Genomic DNA, 13,797 nt, shown 5'->3' with positions numbered 1-13,797 from the left:
TACGTTGGCTTGGCAACATCATATAGTCAGTAATCCTTGTTGACCTGGCTATGGATGATGCGCTGATAGTCAGTGCTTTTAAAAAGGGGCAATGCAGGCCCATGTAACATCATGTGAATATAGCAGCAAGAGGAGGGTGTCCCCGAAGCCGAAATAATGGTCACCGATTTGCGGTTTCCCCAACATGGAGGAGGCACGTTACGTATACACCGCGTATGTTGCGGATTCATGACGAGCATACCGGAAAATATCATTTATTTTATTAGGCGAAAACTGCATTGATCAGAGGTATGCAGTTGCACATTGAGCCAAACGTGCACCTCAGCCTTCTTCCACGCACAGCAGCGTTCCAAGCCTGAATGTACTACTGCTGAGCGGAGGCATTACATGGCCCGGATGGCAAAAAGCATCCATATCCCTGCAAATCCAACATTCTCTATGACGATTGATAACGCGATCATCTCAATCTAGCCATCAATTTTTCAACTTTGAATTTCGATCTACCCGATCAGACTGATGGTTTCCTGGAGCACCAACGCTTGCGCCGAGCTGGTCCATTTCTGAACGAAAGCAGTGGATGGCCTTGCTGGCCATCCAACGCTAAGGGTTATGGCTGGCTGAAACGTTTGAAAATCGCATGGAAAACTCCGGGCTGCAAACAACGCCTTTCCCCATCTTTTCTTTTTCTTTTTCTTTTTCTTTTTTTTGCGTGTGTGTTTCTTTTTTCCTCCGAGTGGGAGTCGTTGGGACACTCGCCACACATCACTTGAGCAAAATTTGATAGCAATCGCAGGGGTTGCTGGCAGATTTCGAGTCGCTATCTCCTCCACTGGGACAAAGTTTTGCAGGGAGGGCATTTTCCTAATCGAGTTGCGGCGAATTGTATTCTTCAAAAAGTATCCTCGAGACCAAGACGATCCAGAACTACAACAATACAGTTGACCGGTTTCAAGCTATGAAAATGGCGTGCTCCAAGCTTGGCAGCATTCTATCAATACAACGCAGTTTAGCCGTCCTGGCAGTGACCAACACCGTACCCTGAAGAAAAATCTCAAGAAAGTTGAGCTAGTATGGGTTGGAATGGTATCGTGGTGAAGATTGACAACTTCGAAGGATGCTGAGCAGAGAGCTCTCTCTCCCAAGTCCTTGGAAAACGGGGCCCCACAATCATTGGCTCCAGCTTTCTCATTGATTGTAATGTGCCATTTGAAATCTCCACACCTCGTATATCTCGGCATCATCATCCATGATTGGCTGTGTCCGGAAGCTCCGATCTCGACGCTAACTGGTGTTGTCACCTTGCTGGCGCCCTTTGTTCTCCAGTCTTAGAATAAAACCTTGTAACGTTCAAGCGGCGCGTGGACCGGGGAGGCCAGGGAGATCTTCCTTCGCTTTGCTCGATTTCGCAACTCCCCTTATGGTGCCCTGAGGCTCGTACCACCGCCAGATCCATGCGCTTGAGCCACAATAAGATCAGTAGCAAAAGGGAAATAGAAAAAGCAATTGCCATCCTGCTGTTGGCAGCAACGGTTTTGCTTGTATTAACCGCTGGCGATTCGTTTGGAACCATCATTTTGATCCGCTCGGACTTTATTACTTCTTTGGTATTTTTTGAGTGGAATTTAATGAATATTCTTTTGCGTCCTGTCGAGCACCTCGAAGCTTGCTCGCTGGGTGCCCGCTCTTTCTCCTGTGATCCTCGAGCCGAAACACAGATGGCAGCCTCGTGGGTTTTCTTAAACCGACCTCTCGGCTCTACAACAGATCCATTGCGCAGCATAACTCGGGCTAGTATTTAGAATAATCAAACCTCGTATGACGACCGTAATGGAGAGTTTGGATATGAAGAAAATTACACCCTTGCTTCTTGAAAACTGAGTTTCATTCGGGGATGAGCTGGACTCAAAAAAAGAAAAAAAAAACCAACTTCCTTTCTCTTTTATCTCAGCATCATTTATTCCACCATTGAACGTTTCGGAACTCAACGAGAATCATTGACGTAGTTGACGTAAATAGCCCGGCTTTGGTTATGTGTCTGAAAATATGTACTGTACCTTGTTGACACCAGCCACCAACCTCACTAACCCAACAAACAACTTGCGAGTTGCAACTTTACTCGCAGCAGCCAAAGCAGGGTAGTTAGTTGCTCTCCCCCTTGCCAACAGTTCTATCAACCGGCTCCGAGAGTTTGGCGGTGATGCAAGAACACCATCACCACAAGCCGATCAGAGAGAGCTGAAGTCAAAGAACCATGCCATTCTCAAAAATGTGTGACGGGGGGAGGTTGATAAAAATGTAATGTTGGGTGTTTCCGAATCATCGAGCCCCGCATGCCTGAATTGAACATGAGTTACGTGAGTAAATCTTCGGTTTGCCCTTTGGGGCCATGGCTATATCCCCATTTTGTTTCCGTCCTTGGAGTGGCAGGGATACTCTGCCCATTATTCCCAGCTAGTTCGCTGTTGTCAGCATTATCCTGCAGCAAGAGGAAAAGACGACACCGAGCGAGAAAAGAAGAAAAGAAAAAAAAAAAAAACAGTCCGTTGGCTGCACCCTGTCACTGAAAAAAAAACGGGGTCAGCAGGACGGACGGACTAACATCGAGGAGGAGTACGCAGTAACTTACCAGACCCCCCATGGGGCTGCGGGGCGTTCATTTCTTTCATAATTTTTCATTATTCACTCTTATTTTCGAAGAATTTCTTTTTCGCTTCGTCTGCTGGCTCGGCGCAGTGGAATCTTAACCCACGGCCCTAGCCGCTCGATGGTCAGTCACAATGGTCCGCCTCATCCGTATTTCGTGCACAACATCCATTTGCTAGCCTACCCTTGTTGCGAATCATCACCGCATCCCTGTTTTACGATGGCAAAACACAAGTCCCCACGATCTGGAAAGGCGTGCCACCACAAGAGTGACAGCGAACCGGCAAGTGTGTGTGCTTGCCTAACTCCAGAAGCTAACTGAATTTGTTCGTTCCAAGCCGCTCTCAGCTTGGTGGTTCAGTGAACTCTTTGGTTCCTGTTCTCGTCTCTTTTCTTTTTCCGACCTATTAGTTTATGGTTTTTGCTTTTTCACCTTTCTGGGCCTCCGTAACTCTCGCTCCCGTGGCTCGGCTCAGTTGGGTGGGACCCTCTTTTGTGTTGACTTTGCCCCCTTCCTCGTCTCTGAGTTGGCTTGGATCCCCAAAGCGGACGTAGAAGCGTGTACTACAAGTATGCAGGAGTGTTTCTGCATGTGGTTCTGTATGATGCACTCCGGTTTTTGGTCTCCCGTGTCGGCGCATGTAGATAAGTACATGGTGCGGTACAGTGGTCCGGGCATGTATGTTATGTATGGCATTTGCTCAGCTGTTATCTCTCCAACTTCCCAGGAGTACATCTGTACATGAATGATACATGATACATGCAGGACATAGGCCTTGCTTTGCCTTGTCTTCCCAACCTGTCTTCTTTTGCATTTCCTAAAAAGGGTCCCTTGTTTGATTCTTGTATCAGAAAAGCAGAAGAAACCTCCAATTTGCATGCTTCAAAACGCACCTTGAAGCCTTCCTTTACACGATTCAGTTTTTTTCGCCTCGTGTCTCAAAAGAGTCAAGTCTGACGATCTCAGATCTGGTTGTGGAGTCCGTCATCAAAAGAAGGTAAGAAACTTTGATACCTTAGCCCGGGCCCTAACTCGGGATTAATTTCTTGCACTTGTATCGTCTTGTTATGGCCAGCGGAGTATATGAATCCGACCATGCCCACCGCCCACCCGTGACCCATCTCCTTCCCTCTCTCCGCCGTGTACTGCTCCTGTCTTAGCCATGCCCATATAACATCCTCTCATTATTACTACCCCCTTAGCTGTCTACCTATCAATATTTCTTCACGAGATCGGATTGGTATACTGGGTTGTGCACTAATTCATCTCTGCTTAGAATTAATGCTTGCTTAATGCTTGTTTATTCACCGTTCTAATTGTTTGCACCTTCTTCACCCTTTCGTCTGAGACGACGTGAAGCTTCGCCATTATTGGCAGAGCTCTTTAAAACAACTGTTTTATACCTGAGCAAACATATTCTTTTGTCCAATCCCTTGGAACAATGGCTCCGGCTCAACGACGAGGGCCTTGGGTTCCTGAGGAGGATCAGACTCTACTGCAGCTGGTACGCAGTCAGGGTCCGAATAACTGGGTTCGCATCTCACAACACATGCAATATCGATCGCCCAAGCAATGCAGAGAAAGATTTCACCAGAATCTGAAACCAACACTGAACCATGAGCCTATTTCTGCTGAGGAAGGACTGATGATAGAGAGGATGGTGCACGAGATGGGAAAAAGATGGGCGGAGATTGCACGGAGATTGGGGAACCGAAGTGATAACGCCGTCAAGAACTGGTGGAATGGGTCCATGAACCGGAAACGGAGGGGATTGGCGATTCAGGCCAGAGAGAGGCTTTCGCCATCCTCTCGCACATTGAATGGTCGAGTCGAACCTCCTTATCATCCCATACATCCAATGTCGATGTCCGGCCCGTGTGGTCGAAGCCATTATCAAGAGGCCAACTTTGGGGCCCAAAAACCGTCCTGGGTTTCTTCTCCTCAACGTGGACAGCAGCAACTCTCTGTCAGATTACAGTATCCTCATGCCGACTCGAGAGAACGAAGGGGACCACACTCGCCGATAGAGTACGGATATGGATCTCAGCTGGAATGGTCGAGGCCAGAGGTTGACCATCGATCTCCAACTAGAAGCCAACGCCATCTCAGCCCGATAGTTACCTATATGCCTCCTATGCATACGGAATCGGGCGCTATGTTTTCTCCTTCTACGACCTCAGAGAGGTCACACTCGACCTCAGCCGGACCTCCCTCGATGGTTTCCGACCACAATTCGATCTGCTCTGCATCGCCTAGAACCGCTACATCCCCTTCGCTAAACCCAATCCCAGTTGAAATTCTCCCAGGGCAAGACCTGCGGCGTAGAGGCAGTGCCCCAACCCTCCAATCGCCTTCTAGCTCGGCAGGCCTTGACGAAAGTTACTACGATTCGAAAAATATTGAATGTTTTCCGGAACCTGCCGTTCTCCGCCAGTGGGGCCCAGATATCTCCACTGTGCATTCTCATGAACCTCCTCGACACCAGCATTGGAAGCACGAACATTCCAATTCAGCCCCTCATAACCAGTTTACTCCGGCCCTGGGGTCGCGAACTCAAGCTCCATCACCACGTCGTGACTCAAGAATGGGACTTCAGACATTGCTAAATTAAGAAAAAAAACCTGATTCGATTTACAATTTCCTTTATCTACTTTTTTTCAGCGAATCTTTGGGTACCTACGGAGTAGTTTTTACCACTCTGCGGCTTTCCTTTGTTACGGGGAATTCCCTTCTGGGCTCCACTAACGGGCATACGGTGATTTTGTCTTCTTTTTGTTCTTTTCTTTTATCATTGCTCTTTTCCTACTACGATGGGATCTTATTTTTTGCCCCCCCAAACAGTGAGTCTGCATCATCTATCTACATCATGATTGTTCTTGCCATTGTCATTAGCTCTGTTGTCCTTTCAATTTTGGGTTAGGTTTCTCTACCAGGGAGTCATTTTCTGATTATTCGTATTTGTTCTTTGTTTGGGCTTTGGAGATATGCGGCTTCTAGAAAGCCCCTCCGAAAGCGCCTTTTCCTATCCACCTATTCTGCACATACATTTCTGCCTATTGCAGTATATATATTTTGTTCTGATTTGTATTTTTTGGTGGGCATTTCATTATGATTCATGGGATTGCGACGGGCCGGGTAAAAAAATGTTTTTCAAGGGCTGGCGCCATTTGTTTTTTTGCCATTTCTACACATTTTTAACTCATATTTCCTTTCCAGTCCCGGTTGGGTTTTAATCTATCTACCACCATTTTTTTGGCATTCCATGCATGTTGTTTTTACTGTCATTGCCATTATTAATGTGTACCAGTACGCGACCCAATTGTACATAATATAACCTTTAATCAATTGTCTGATTCGGTAGCTGATTCCTCAGACTTCCGATTTACCCTTGAGTTGTTACTTCATTTAGTTAGCTCGTTTCTCCTAAAGTTACCTTTGTTTGCATTGGTGCCCGCAGCCGCCACGAAGCGCCCCCTAGCTATTCTTACTTTACCCTCAAAAGTGCCGGGATTAAACGGTAATTGAATCTTTGGAACTCAACTACAGTGCCTAGGAACCATCTCTTTGGTACGCAGGCGGCATTCAAAAAACGGCATCGGGACGAAGTAAAAAAACGGCAAAGCTCGCGAGAGTTAACTTACAATAGGTCGCCACCTTCCCTCCGTTCTCGGTTTCTGCTCCATTAACCTTCGACCTACCAACATCTCTTTGTTCCTTCCCGTTCCTCGTTTCGCCGTTTCTGCCACTCCAAACCGAATAGTGGCTCTCGGTTTGCTGATCTTAGCATATTCAAGGAGCGTGGCTCCAAGCCCCGCCTCGGCGAATTTAAATACCCGTTATTGGAGACAAAAGCAGTACTCCAACTCCAGTTTCGCCTACCACTCTCAGCTTTGTGATTTGAAATCCTAGTAGCCGTACCGAGTTCTTGCGCTCTTGTTAAATTCCAAGGGTCTAAGGGCCAACCTGTACTACGTGTATGTGTATATTTCGTCTACCTGCTTAGCAAGGTCGCAAGAGAGAATAAGATAATCCACACTATTTCGTCGCTTTTCCCCCAGTTTAGTAAACACCGTTCTACTTTCCAACGAAGTCAGCCTTTCCCAATAACACAAGATGTATGGAGGAGGAGCATGGAGAACTCTGGGCAAAAGATTCTATGCAGTGCGCCAAGTCAGTATATATTATTAGGCTCTTTATTAATTATTCTAAAACAAATCTTATTTTGTGATGCTGAGTAATTCAATTAGGAAATGGAAACCGGCTGTTGTTTTTGGCATACGTTTGGCAGCTAATGTACACCTGGGTCCATTACCACCTCAGAATGCCCATTTGGGTTTCTTGCTTTCGGGCCCGTGTTTGTTATGGTATATATATATATATGAACAAGCTTTTAGTAACCATGTATCTATAGCAGAAGGTTGGGATTCGGCTTCCTTTTTTTGAATAATGTGTATGGGATAAAAGCGCAATGTCTCCTGTCAAGGATGGGTTTGTTGACTACAACATGGGCCTGTACATCCTACCCAGCCATCTATTGTCTTTACAGCTACTATCAACGGCGAGGGGCTGAGGCTGGGCCTATCACAGAGGCTCGTTATCTCTTAATCTCTTATCTCTATTAGGATTATCAAGTAGTTGAACGTGGCTCGGCGATCCCCCGAGTTGGTGTGGCGGTTTTAATTCGTGTACCGGTCCACAAAAGCGTGGGATGTACCGATCCGATTTTTCGGGCTTTTAAAGCAGGTTGGTAGGTATGATCAATAGGTAGCTAACTATATCGCAATTCCATAAGTGGTTTGGGAGTTGCTTAATAACGAAAATATAGTGAGCAAGGTACCAGGGTCGTTCGAGTGTATACTATCAAAGTCATAACGACGAGATAGGGATATGATTTCTGGATGATCAGTTTCTCCTTGCTGAATAAACATGGAACGAGAGGGACAGACAAGTCATGGGATACATAAGTACTAGGACTTGTACTTCATGGATGCTGCAAAAATGCGTACTTAAACTCGTGCAAGGTAGTCCATGCTGGTGCTGTTACACATTGCTTGCACCTTCTTCTAGTTGTAGTGGGACTGGCAGATGTCACAGCGCATATAATGGCCCATTCTCCCTCTGGAACCATCGTGTGGGAGCCAAGGTATGGCGGTTAAGTCCGTCGTGAGATCCATCTCCTCGCTTTTGGCCGGCATAGTCGACAAGACGGTCATGGGAAACAGAGGGGGAAAAAAACCGGTCGTGTAATAAATAGAAGTGATGCTAGCAACCGTATCAACTTGCTTCTAGGTAGTAAGTATGAATGAGGTAGGGCAGGCGGGATCTTTACTACCAACGCGGAAGAAACGACATGGGCAGCGGCAGGTGGGTCAAAGAAAATTAACGAACCCACGTTTTTCAAAGCAGCTACCTTGCCAAGGCATTGATTGTCTATCTAAATAGCGAAGAGAGACACATGTATCATCCATTTTTCCCCATCTACGTGTTTTTAGTTTGATAGAGGGCATCTCGAATAGAGTTCACGATATGGCCAGCTTTTTGGGTGGGGCATTGTTATGCGATTTTTTATTGGTTTAGACAATCAGAAGGAACATTAAGGTGCTGGACTAGCGCAACTTAATTTGGACGTTCGTTCGTTGGATGCACAACCTATAAGAAGCGGCTGTATATCTTTGTTGGGCATTTGCATGGCTTTGCTGGGGATGCAAAAACTCCCTATCGAAATACCCCTTTGGGACGGCGCCCCTTCCTTGTGGAACTCTCCAACGTTTCTGTTTCATTAGGATAAGAACGTAACAATGCCACGCCTGATAATGCCTCCACACTACATATCAATGTCATGATGTACTACTTGCACGGCCTTTATCACGCCCGCTGTTGCTACCATTAGCACATGATGTAGGTTTCTCCCCACACCTTGCCGTTCTAAGTCTCGATTAGGCAGTTCGACATCGCGTTTCTGTCCTCCATTCAAACATTTCGGCGAATGGTACTAGTATTCTACGGCCAACAGTTGAGACTTCTTTCAAGGACAAAATTATACGTGCACAACAACGAATATACGGTTTTCACATTCAATTTTGGACCGGCGAGGGGTCAATGGAAGCAAAGACCGAACAAGTGGCTAGCAGCAAAGAACGAACGCCATGACCCATTCATGAATTCTAAAGCTTTTATTCTCATTGGTGCAATTTACCCCGCGAGGTAATAGCCAAAATATTAGCATTGAGGGAACAAAGAAACCTTCGACGGATGGTGGCTCAAGAACCCTGGTGCTGGGGCCAACGGCCCTGTCAGGCATGGGGAATCTTCGCTTCGTGATCTTGGCTCAATTGAACTACTCCGACACTCAAAAGTTTGGATTATTGTTCCAGATATTTAACTCATGCACACTCTGCAGAGGGGATCGCACGTTGGCAATACCCTAATGGATGTCCCGGACATCTAGGCCCAATCAGGATATTTGCTGTTGTGCCTTGCATATCCTGATGGGCGAGGTGTATTGGTTGGAAATTCCACCAGTAAGCCCAATCCTTTTCTAGTGTTTGCTACATGAGCCATTTCTGGAGGACCGGGAGCAATTAAAAAAGGCAAGCCCAATTCAGCTATTCGTCAATTATTTCCTCACTGCTCCATCCGCTAGGTCGTCAATCAGCATATCGGTTAACAATAGCTGTACATATCCGTGCGCATGGCGAGCAAAATACAGCGGAGGAACTGCCTGGCGGCTATTTTCCTGTTTGACCGCTCGATTTCGTTACGCGATGACCGAAACGCTATTTTGAGGACAGAACAATAGGAAGCGATCTCCGAACACCGATCGCAAACTCACCTTGACAATACTCCGTAATAATGCCCAACATCTACCATCGCCCACTCTAACCTCATATTTTGAGCAAGTCAAGATGTTTTTGGATCTTCCCCAAGCTGATCAATGATGATCCAGCGGTTGGAGGTCTCTAGTTAACCTGGTATTCGGACCCGTTTTCCGCTCCCATTGTCATGGAGCTGGATACCACGATTCTTTCGGCGTGGCTAAGCGCTATCTCTATTTGGTATTTAATGAGCGATAGAAAGGAAATGAAGGTGAAGTCAATCCTAACTTTTCTTTCCGGTACTATTGCCGAAAATATTGATATTACGCCCTGCCCGGTCACAAACCATCATAAATTACCAAGCCATACAGGAAAACAACCTGTGGTGTATTCAAATAGGAGGGCTCCCAGTCAAACTAATTCTCATAGCAAAAGCTGTACTTTGCCTCCCGGGCCCTGGCATCCTTGGTATCCCTCCCATGAAAAGGGTCCAGACGCATAGCCACTCTCAGAGTTTCCACCTGCTTTTGTTTGTGGCGAAATTTTTTTACGTAAAATCAAGACTGATATATTCTCCTTTTTCATGATGTCCTTGCACATACAAGCATTATTGCCAAATTTCAAATCATGTTTTCAAAAATGAGAACTTTTTTCATTCTCTTTACTTCTTGCACGAACAAGTACTTGTACTGTTCACACATGTACCTTTTGTACATATTTTTTAACCACTTCACTTAACCCCTCTACCATGTTTTACAGTCAGCGTTGAAGGAATAAGAATCTTACTTTTTGAAACATGAACTCCCTTCTGAGGTACTGCATGTGTCTTCCTGTATCTTACCTAGATCCTCGGGAACCCGTACACATAATTACCAGCTCCTGAAGGACATGAGTTTCTCAGAGCACTGAGGGTTTTCCAACGGAACTCACACAAAGCTAGCGATCTAACAGACCACACCCAGGCAGGACGAGCGTTGAGCTCTGGATGGACAATAGATCATCCACAAGAGGCGGGGTACATCAGCCTCAGGGATTTTCGTCAAGATCATATTGCCAAAAGGCCAGAACAGGCGATGATTTTGCTAGGTTTTAGCAGTCTCGCGGGAAATTTTCGAGCCCTTACGTCAGACAACGTTTCAATCCATGTTCAACAAAAATCACCCCGAAGAAATGACTTCCCGCGAATTCTCCGGATGGTCCAAATTAAATTTGGGGCCCCCATCATGAAGCCAGGATGAAATGAGACCTGCACAACTCCAACTAGGCCCAGACTTCTTCATAGTTGGACCTGGGGGGGTGCGGAGTTCAACACGCATGCAGATAAGGAGCAATCCGAAAAGAAACGTGTTTGACATGAATTATCTGCGACTCACTCTCCTTTGCAGATTGAGTTTCCTGCAAAGAAGAGTTTTGGAGCGATCTCTCATTTATGAGCATTTTGTAGGGTCTTTGGTTACCATGCCAGCAACTGAATCTGGAGAGTCTCCATCTAATTTGGACATAAAAAAAATGGTTTTATATAGGATATTATTATATGAATCCTTGGTCTTTTTCTACATTAAAATAGGATGGAAATACTAATACCTGAACGCACATCGCCCTTATGTCAGCAGAGGGGTGATGACTGGAAGAATGGTTTTTAACTGGAGATAGCAATGGATTGGTGGGGAAAGAAATACAAAGAAAAGAATGACGATTCTTGCGTGATGTAGTTACATTCACAATTATTGATGTTTTTAATTCCACATTTATCTTCTTTCTTCTCCTCTGAGCGATAGGCTAATTCATATCCGCAGCAGGTTGCATGTGAAGCATTTTGTCTTCAGTCCCGATTTGGTTGAGATCTTAGCGAGTCTACAACTCTCCGAGAAGAAAAATATGGATTGTGGCTACCAAAAGATACAGGAGCTTCAAGCTACTTCGTATCTGGTGTCTTGAAAGTGTCCGCGTATCTCCTAAGCAACATGGAAAGCTGGCGAGGCTCTACATTGAATAACGGCCGCGTCTGGGACTCACATCTTTGGTACACATTTGCAACCGCGTGGAGAACCAATCATAGCTCCTCAGTGACGCGACCTTGCTCTCCTTTATGGAAACGTCATTGGTAGTGTAAGGATAAGAGAAAGTATTGTACGTACCGTATGAATGGGTATACAAAAGGAATTCGATTTCTGATATATCAGCAGTTTGCTGACTTCATATGCTCTTCTTAACGAAGTTGACAACTGGTTCCGCTTCCTTGAGGGGAACAGAGATTTTTCTCGTTTCTTAGCTGACCATTATGCCTTCACCTGGTGGAAGTTATTGGTAAATCAAGGTGAGACACAAATAAATAAGCTGAAGGGATAATGAAATAGTCGCAACACATTCTTGATGCACAGAACAGCCGTTGAATCAAGCCAAACTGTCAATGAGCCCATCTTCAAGAGCTTTGGGATTCTCGATCAATTTCTGGCAGCATGGGTATCCCTTGATACAGCATCTGGCATCATCATGAGCAATTTCGTCTTTAACACCGGTCCAGCCTTGCAAAAACAAACCTTTGTTGGTGTTTCTGGCCACATCGGTATGTCCACACTCGGAGGTTTCCTCTCGGTCCTGCTTTTCCTTCTCCATTTTTTTTCTTGTTATTTAAATATTTGTTTATTCAGTTGCTGACAGGTTTGACAATCATCCTTTCTCAGATCTTTTGCTCATGTAACTGCCAATGCAAAATGCGCTAGGAATCTTGCACGCACTACCTTCTCCGAACTCACAATATAAATCGAGATTGTCTTCTTCACCACCTTTGTCAATTGGATCATTCTCCCCTGCTAATAGTAAATGGTGAAAATTCTTCTTGCAGCAATTGCAAAATTTAAGATGGAGTATTATGTTTTCGATTATACCCCGACTTTGACTTTCTTGCCAGAGGAACCAGAGTTTCGAACGGGCACATTCTTGTCAGATTGTGAGATGCATTGCAATGGTGAGAAGATTAACAATCCACCAAAGGTCTCAACCTATGCAGGGACGGATGAAAGCTAAAAATTTGCTTGCATATTTGTCAAATTGTTTTAGGTTCAATTTGTACGGCTTTTCCTGGCGACGGTTCTGAATATCGTGCTATCATAATGGCTTCAATCTTCTGTTTCGGGTAGCCAAGTCAGTCATCTTTTGTGCACGTCCCAATGGGATGCAATATGCTCCCGGCTAAAACTAGTTTTATTAGCATAAGCGTTGACCATGAGTTCCGTTCTTTTCATCAATATAAGCTGCAGCTTCGCCTCCAAGAATGTTGCAGTTTCCCTTAGTATCACACTTGGAAGCTGTGATCGTGATTTGATTCAGTTGGCGAACACTAACCATTTTGGCAGGGTATGAGTATGAATACACATTCTTGAAGTGGATAGGCCCATTGCCTTTCATAGGTCTATCAGGCAGTTTCAATCGCCAGAACTTTGGCCTCTTTGATTGTTTTTTTCGTGGTCATATATTTTGCTGCTTGATTCGTCATCTGCAGGCCTAGGTCGGATGACAAACTTTTCCTTCACGCAAAGTCTTACAGCTGCCGGCAAATAAGCTGAGCTTTCTATTACTACCCTTGTTGCGACACGAGAGCCCAGCGGCAGCCAGGCTCTAGCATCAACATTCAGACCGCTATTTGACGTCCAGGTTCTCTTAGGTTAATCGTGAAGCGATTGGGTTGGAAAGATTAAAGAGAGAGAAAGCACGTTCTTCATAAATTCTTTGCTCATTATGACCATGTTAGATAATTGGCTTGCTGGGCATGAAGATATTCGGTCCTTTATAGCATGGTGTTTAGTGTAACGATATTAAATGGCATCACAGAAAGAGATACAATGTATTCCGTAGACCTGCGGAGATACACACCTGGTTTATCTCGTCCCAATCGACTGGTATTGAGGATATATATATGATATTACGCTCGATACATGCACCTTAAGATTTATAGCTCATATACAATTGAGAAGACTAATGACAACGAAAGCCCTACCCTAACCTCGAAAATGGCTGGGGAATGGGTGAACATGTATCAATTTGGACGAGGGATTAGGGTAATAACTAAATGTAATTTGTAGTATGCGGATGGTCTGTTTGCTGGTATTGAAGAAAAATAGAAAGCGTTTGAAGACTCCTTTGGTACCGAAGGCCTGAGATGTAGCCTCATCAGGCCAACAGATGAAGAGAACGAAAGGAAACTCAATCTGGATAGCTGCTGTATCCATAAGCGTATGACATATACACAGTATATATGATTCGATTGAGGTTAGAGACAATGTGCAAAGAAAAGAAACGAGGATGAGATAAAAGTTCTCAGTGAGCTTAACACTAGTC

General features: G+C 45.1%; 5 protein-coding genes across 5 annotated transcripts; 3 read left to right on the top strand and 2 right to left on the bottom strand.

The window, feature by feature from the left end:
• Positions 1 to 1,294: 1,294 nt before the first annotated feature.
• Positions 1,295 to 1,780, bottom strand: HCBG_00684 (uncharacterized protein; the record flags this gene model as incomplete). The annotated part of the gene is made up of 1 exon (XM_045427734.1): positions 1,295 to 1,780. One exon carries the CDS (start codon positions 1,778 to 1,780, stop codon positions 1,295 to 1,297), a length of 486 nt encoding a protein of 161 aa, XP_045291709.1.
• Positions 1,781 to 3,115: 1,335 nt separating this feature from the next.
• On the bottom strand, positions 3,116 to 3,741 carry HCBG_00683 (uncharacterized protein; the record flags this gene model as incomplete). Its single annotated transcript, XM_045427733.1, has 2 exons — positions 3,116 to 3,461; positions 3,659 to 3,741. The coding sequence occupies 2 exons, from the start codon at positions 3,739 to 3,741 to the stop codon at positions 3,116 to 3,118; spliced, it is 429 nt and encodes a 142-aa protein (XP_045291708.1).
• Positions 3,742 to 3,893: 152 nt separating this feature from the next.
• HCBG_00682 (uncharacterized protein) lies at positions 3,894 to 5,982 on the top strand (the record flags this gene model as incomplete). Its single annotated transcript, XM_045427732.1, has 1 exon — positions 3,894 to 5,982. The coding sequence occupies one exon, from the start codon at positions 4,086 to 4,088 to the stop codon at positions 5,253 to 5,255; it is 1,170 nt and encodes a 389-aa protein (XP_045291707.1).
• Positions 5,983 to 10,255: 4,273 nt separating this feature from the next.
• HCBG_00681 (uncharacterized protein) lies at positions 10,256 to 10,697 on the top strand (the record flags this gene model as incomplete). Its single annotated transcript, XM_045427731.1, has 2 exons — positions 10,256 to 10,318; positions 10,422 to 10,697. The coding sequence occupies 2 exons, from the start codon at positions 10,256 to 10,258 to the stop codon at positions 10,695 to 10,697; spliced, it is 339 nt and encodes a 112-aa protein (XP_045291706.1).
• A 1,135-nt stretch (positions 10,698 to 11,832) lies between these two features.
• On the top strand, positions 11,833 to 12,486 carry HCBG_00680 (uncharacterized protein; the record flags this gene model as incomplete). The annotated part of the gene is made up of 2 exons (XM_045427730.1): positions 11,833 to 12,025; positions 12,305 to 12,486. The coding sequence occupies 2 exons, from the start codon at positions 11,833 to 11,835 to the stop codon at positions 12,484 to 12,486; spliced, it is 375 nt and encodes a 124-aa protein (XP_045291705.1).
• Between the last annotated feature and the right edge of the window lie 1,311 nt (positions 12,487 to 13,797).

The sequence above is a fragment of the Histoplasma capsulatum genome (assembly GCF_000150115.1).
Source record: "Histoplasma capsulatum G186AR genomic scaffold supercont2.1, whole genome shotgun sequence".
In the NCBI taxonomy this organism is placed as follows: Eukaryota; Fungi; Ascomycota; class Eurotiomycetes; order Onygenales; family Ajellomycetaceae; genus Histoplasma; species Histoplasma capsulatum.
Note: the sequence above shows the minus strand (reverse complement) of the source record. Positions and strands in the feature narration are given on the sequence as shown.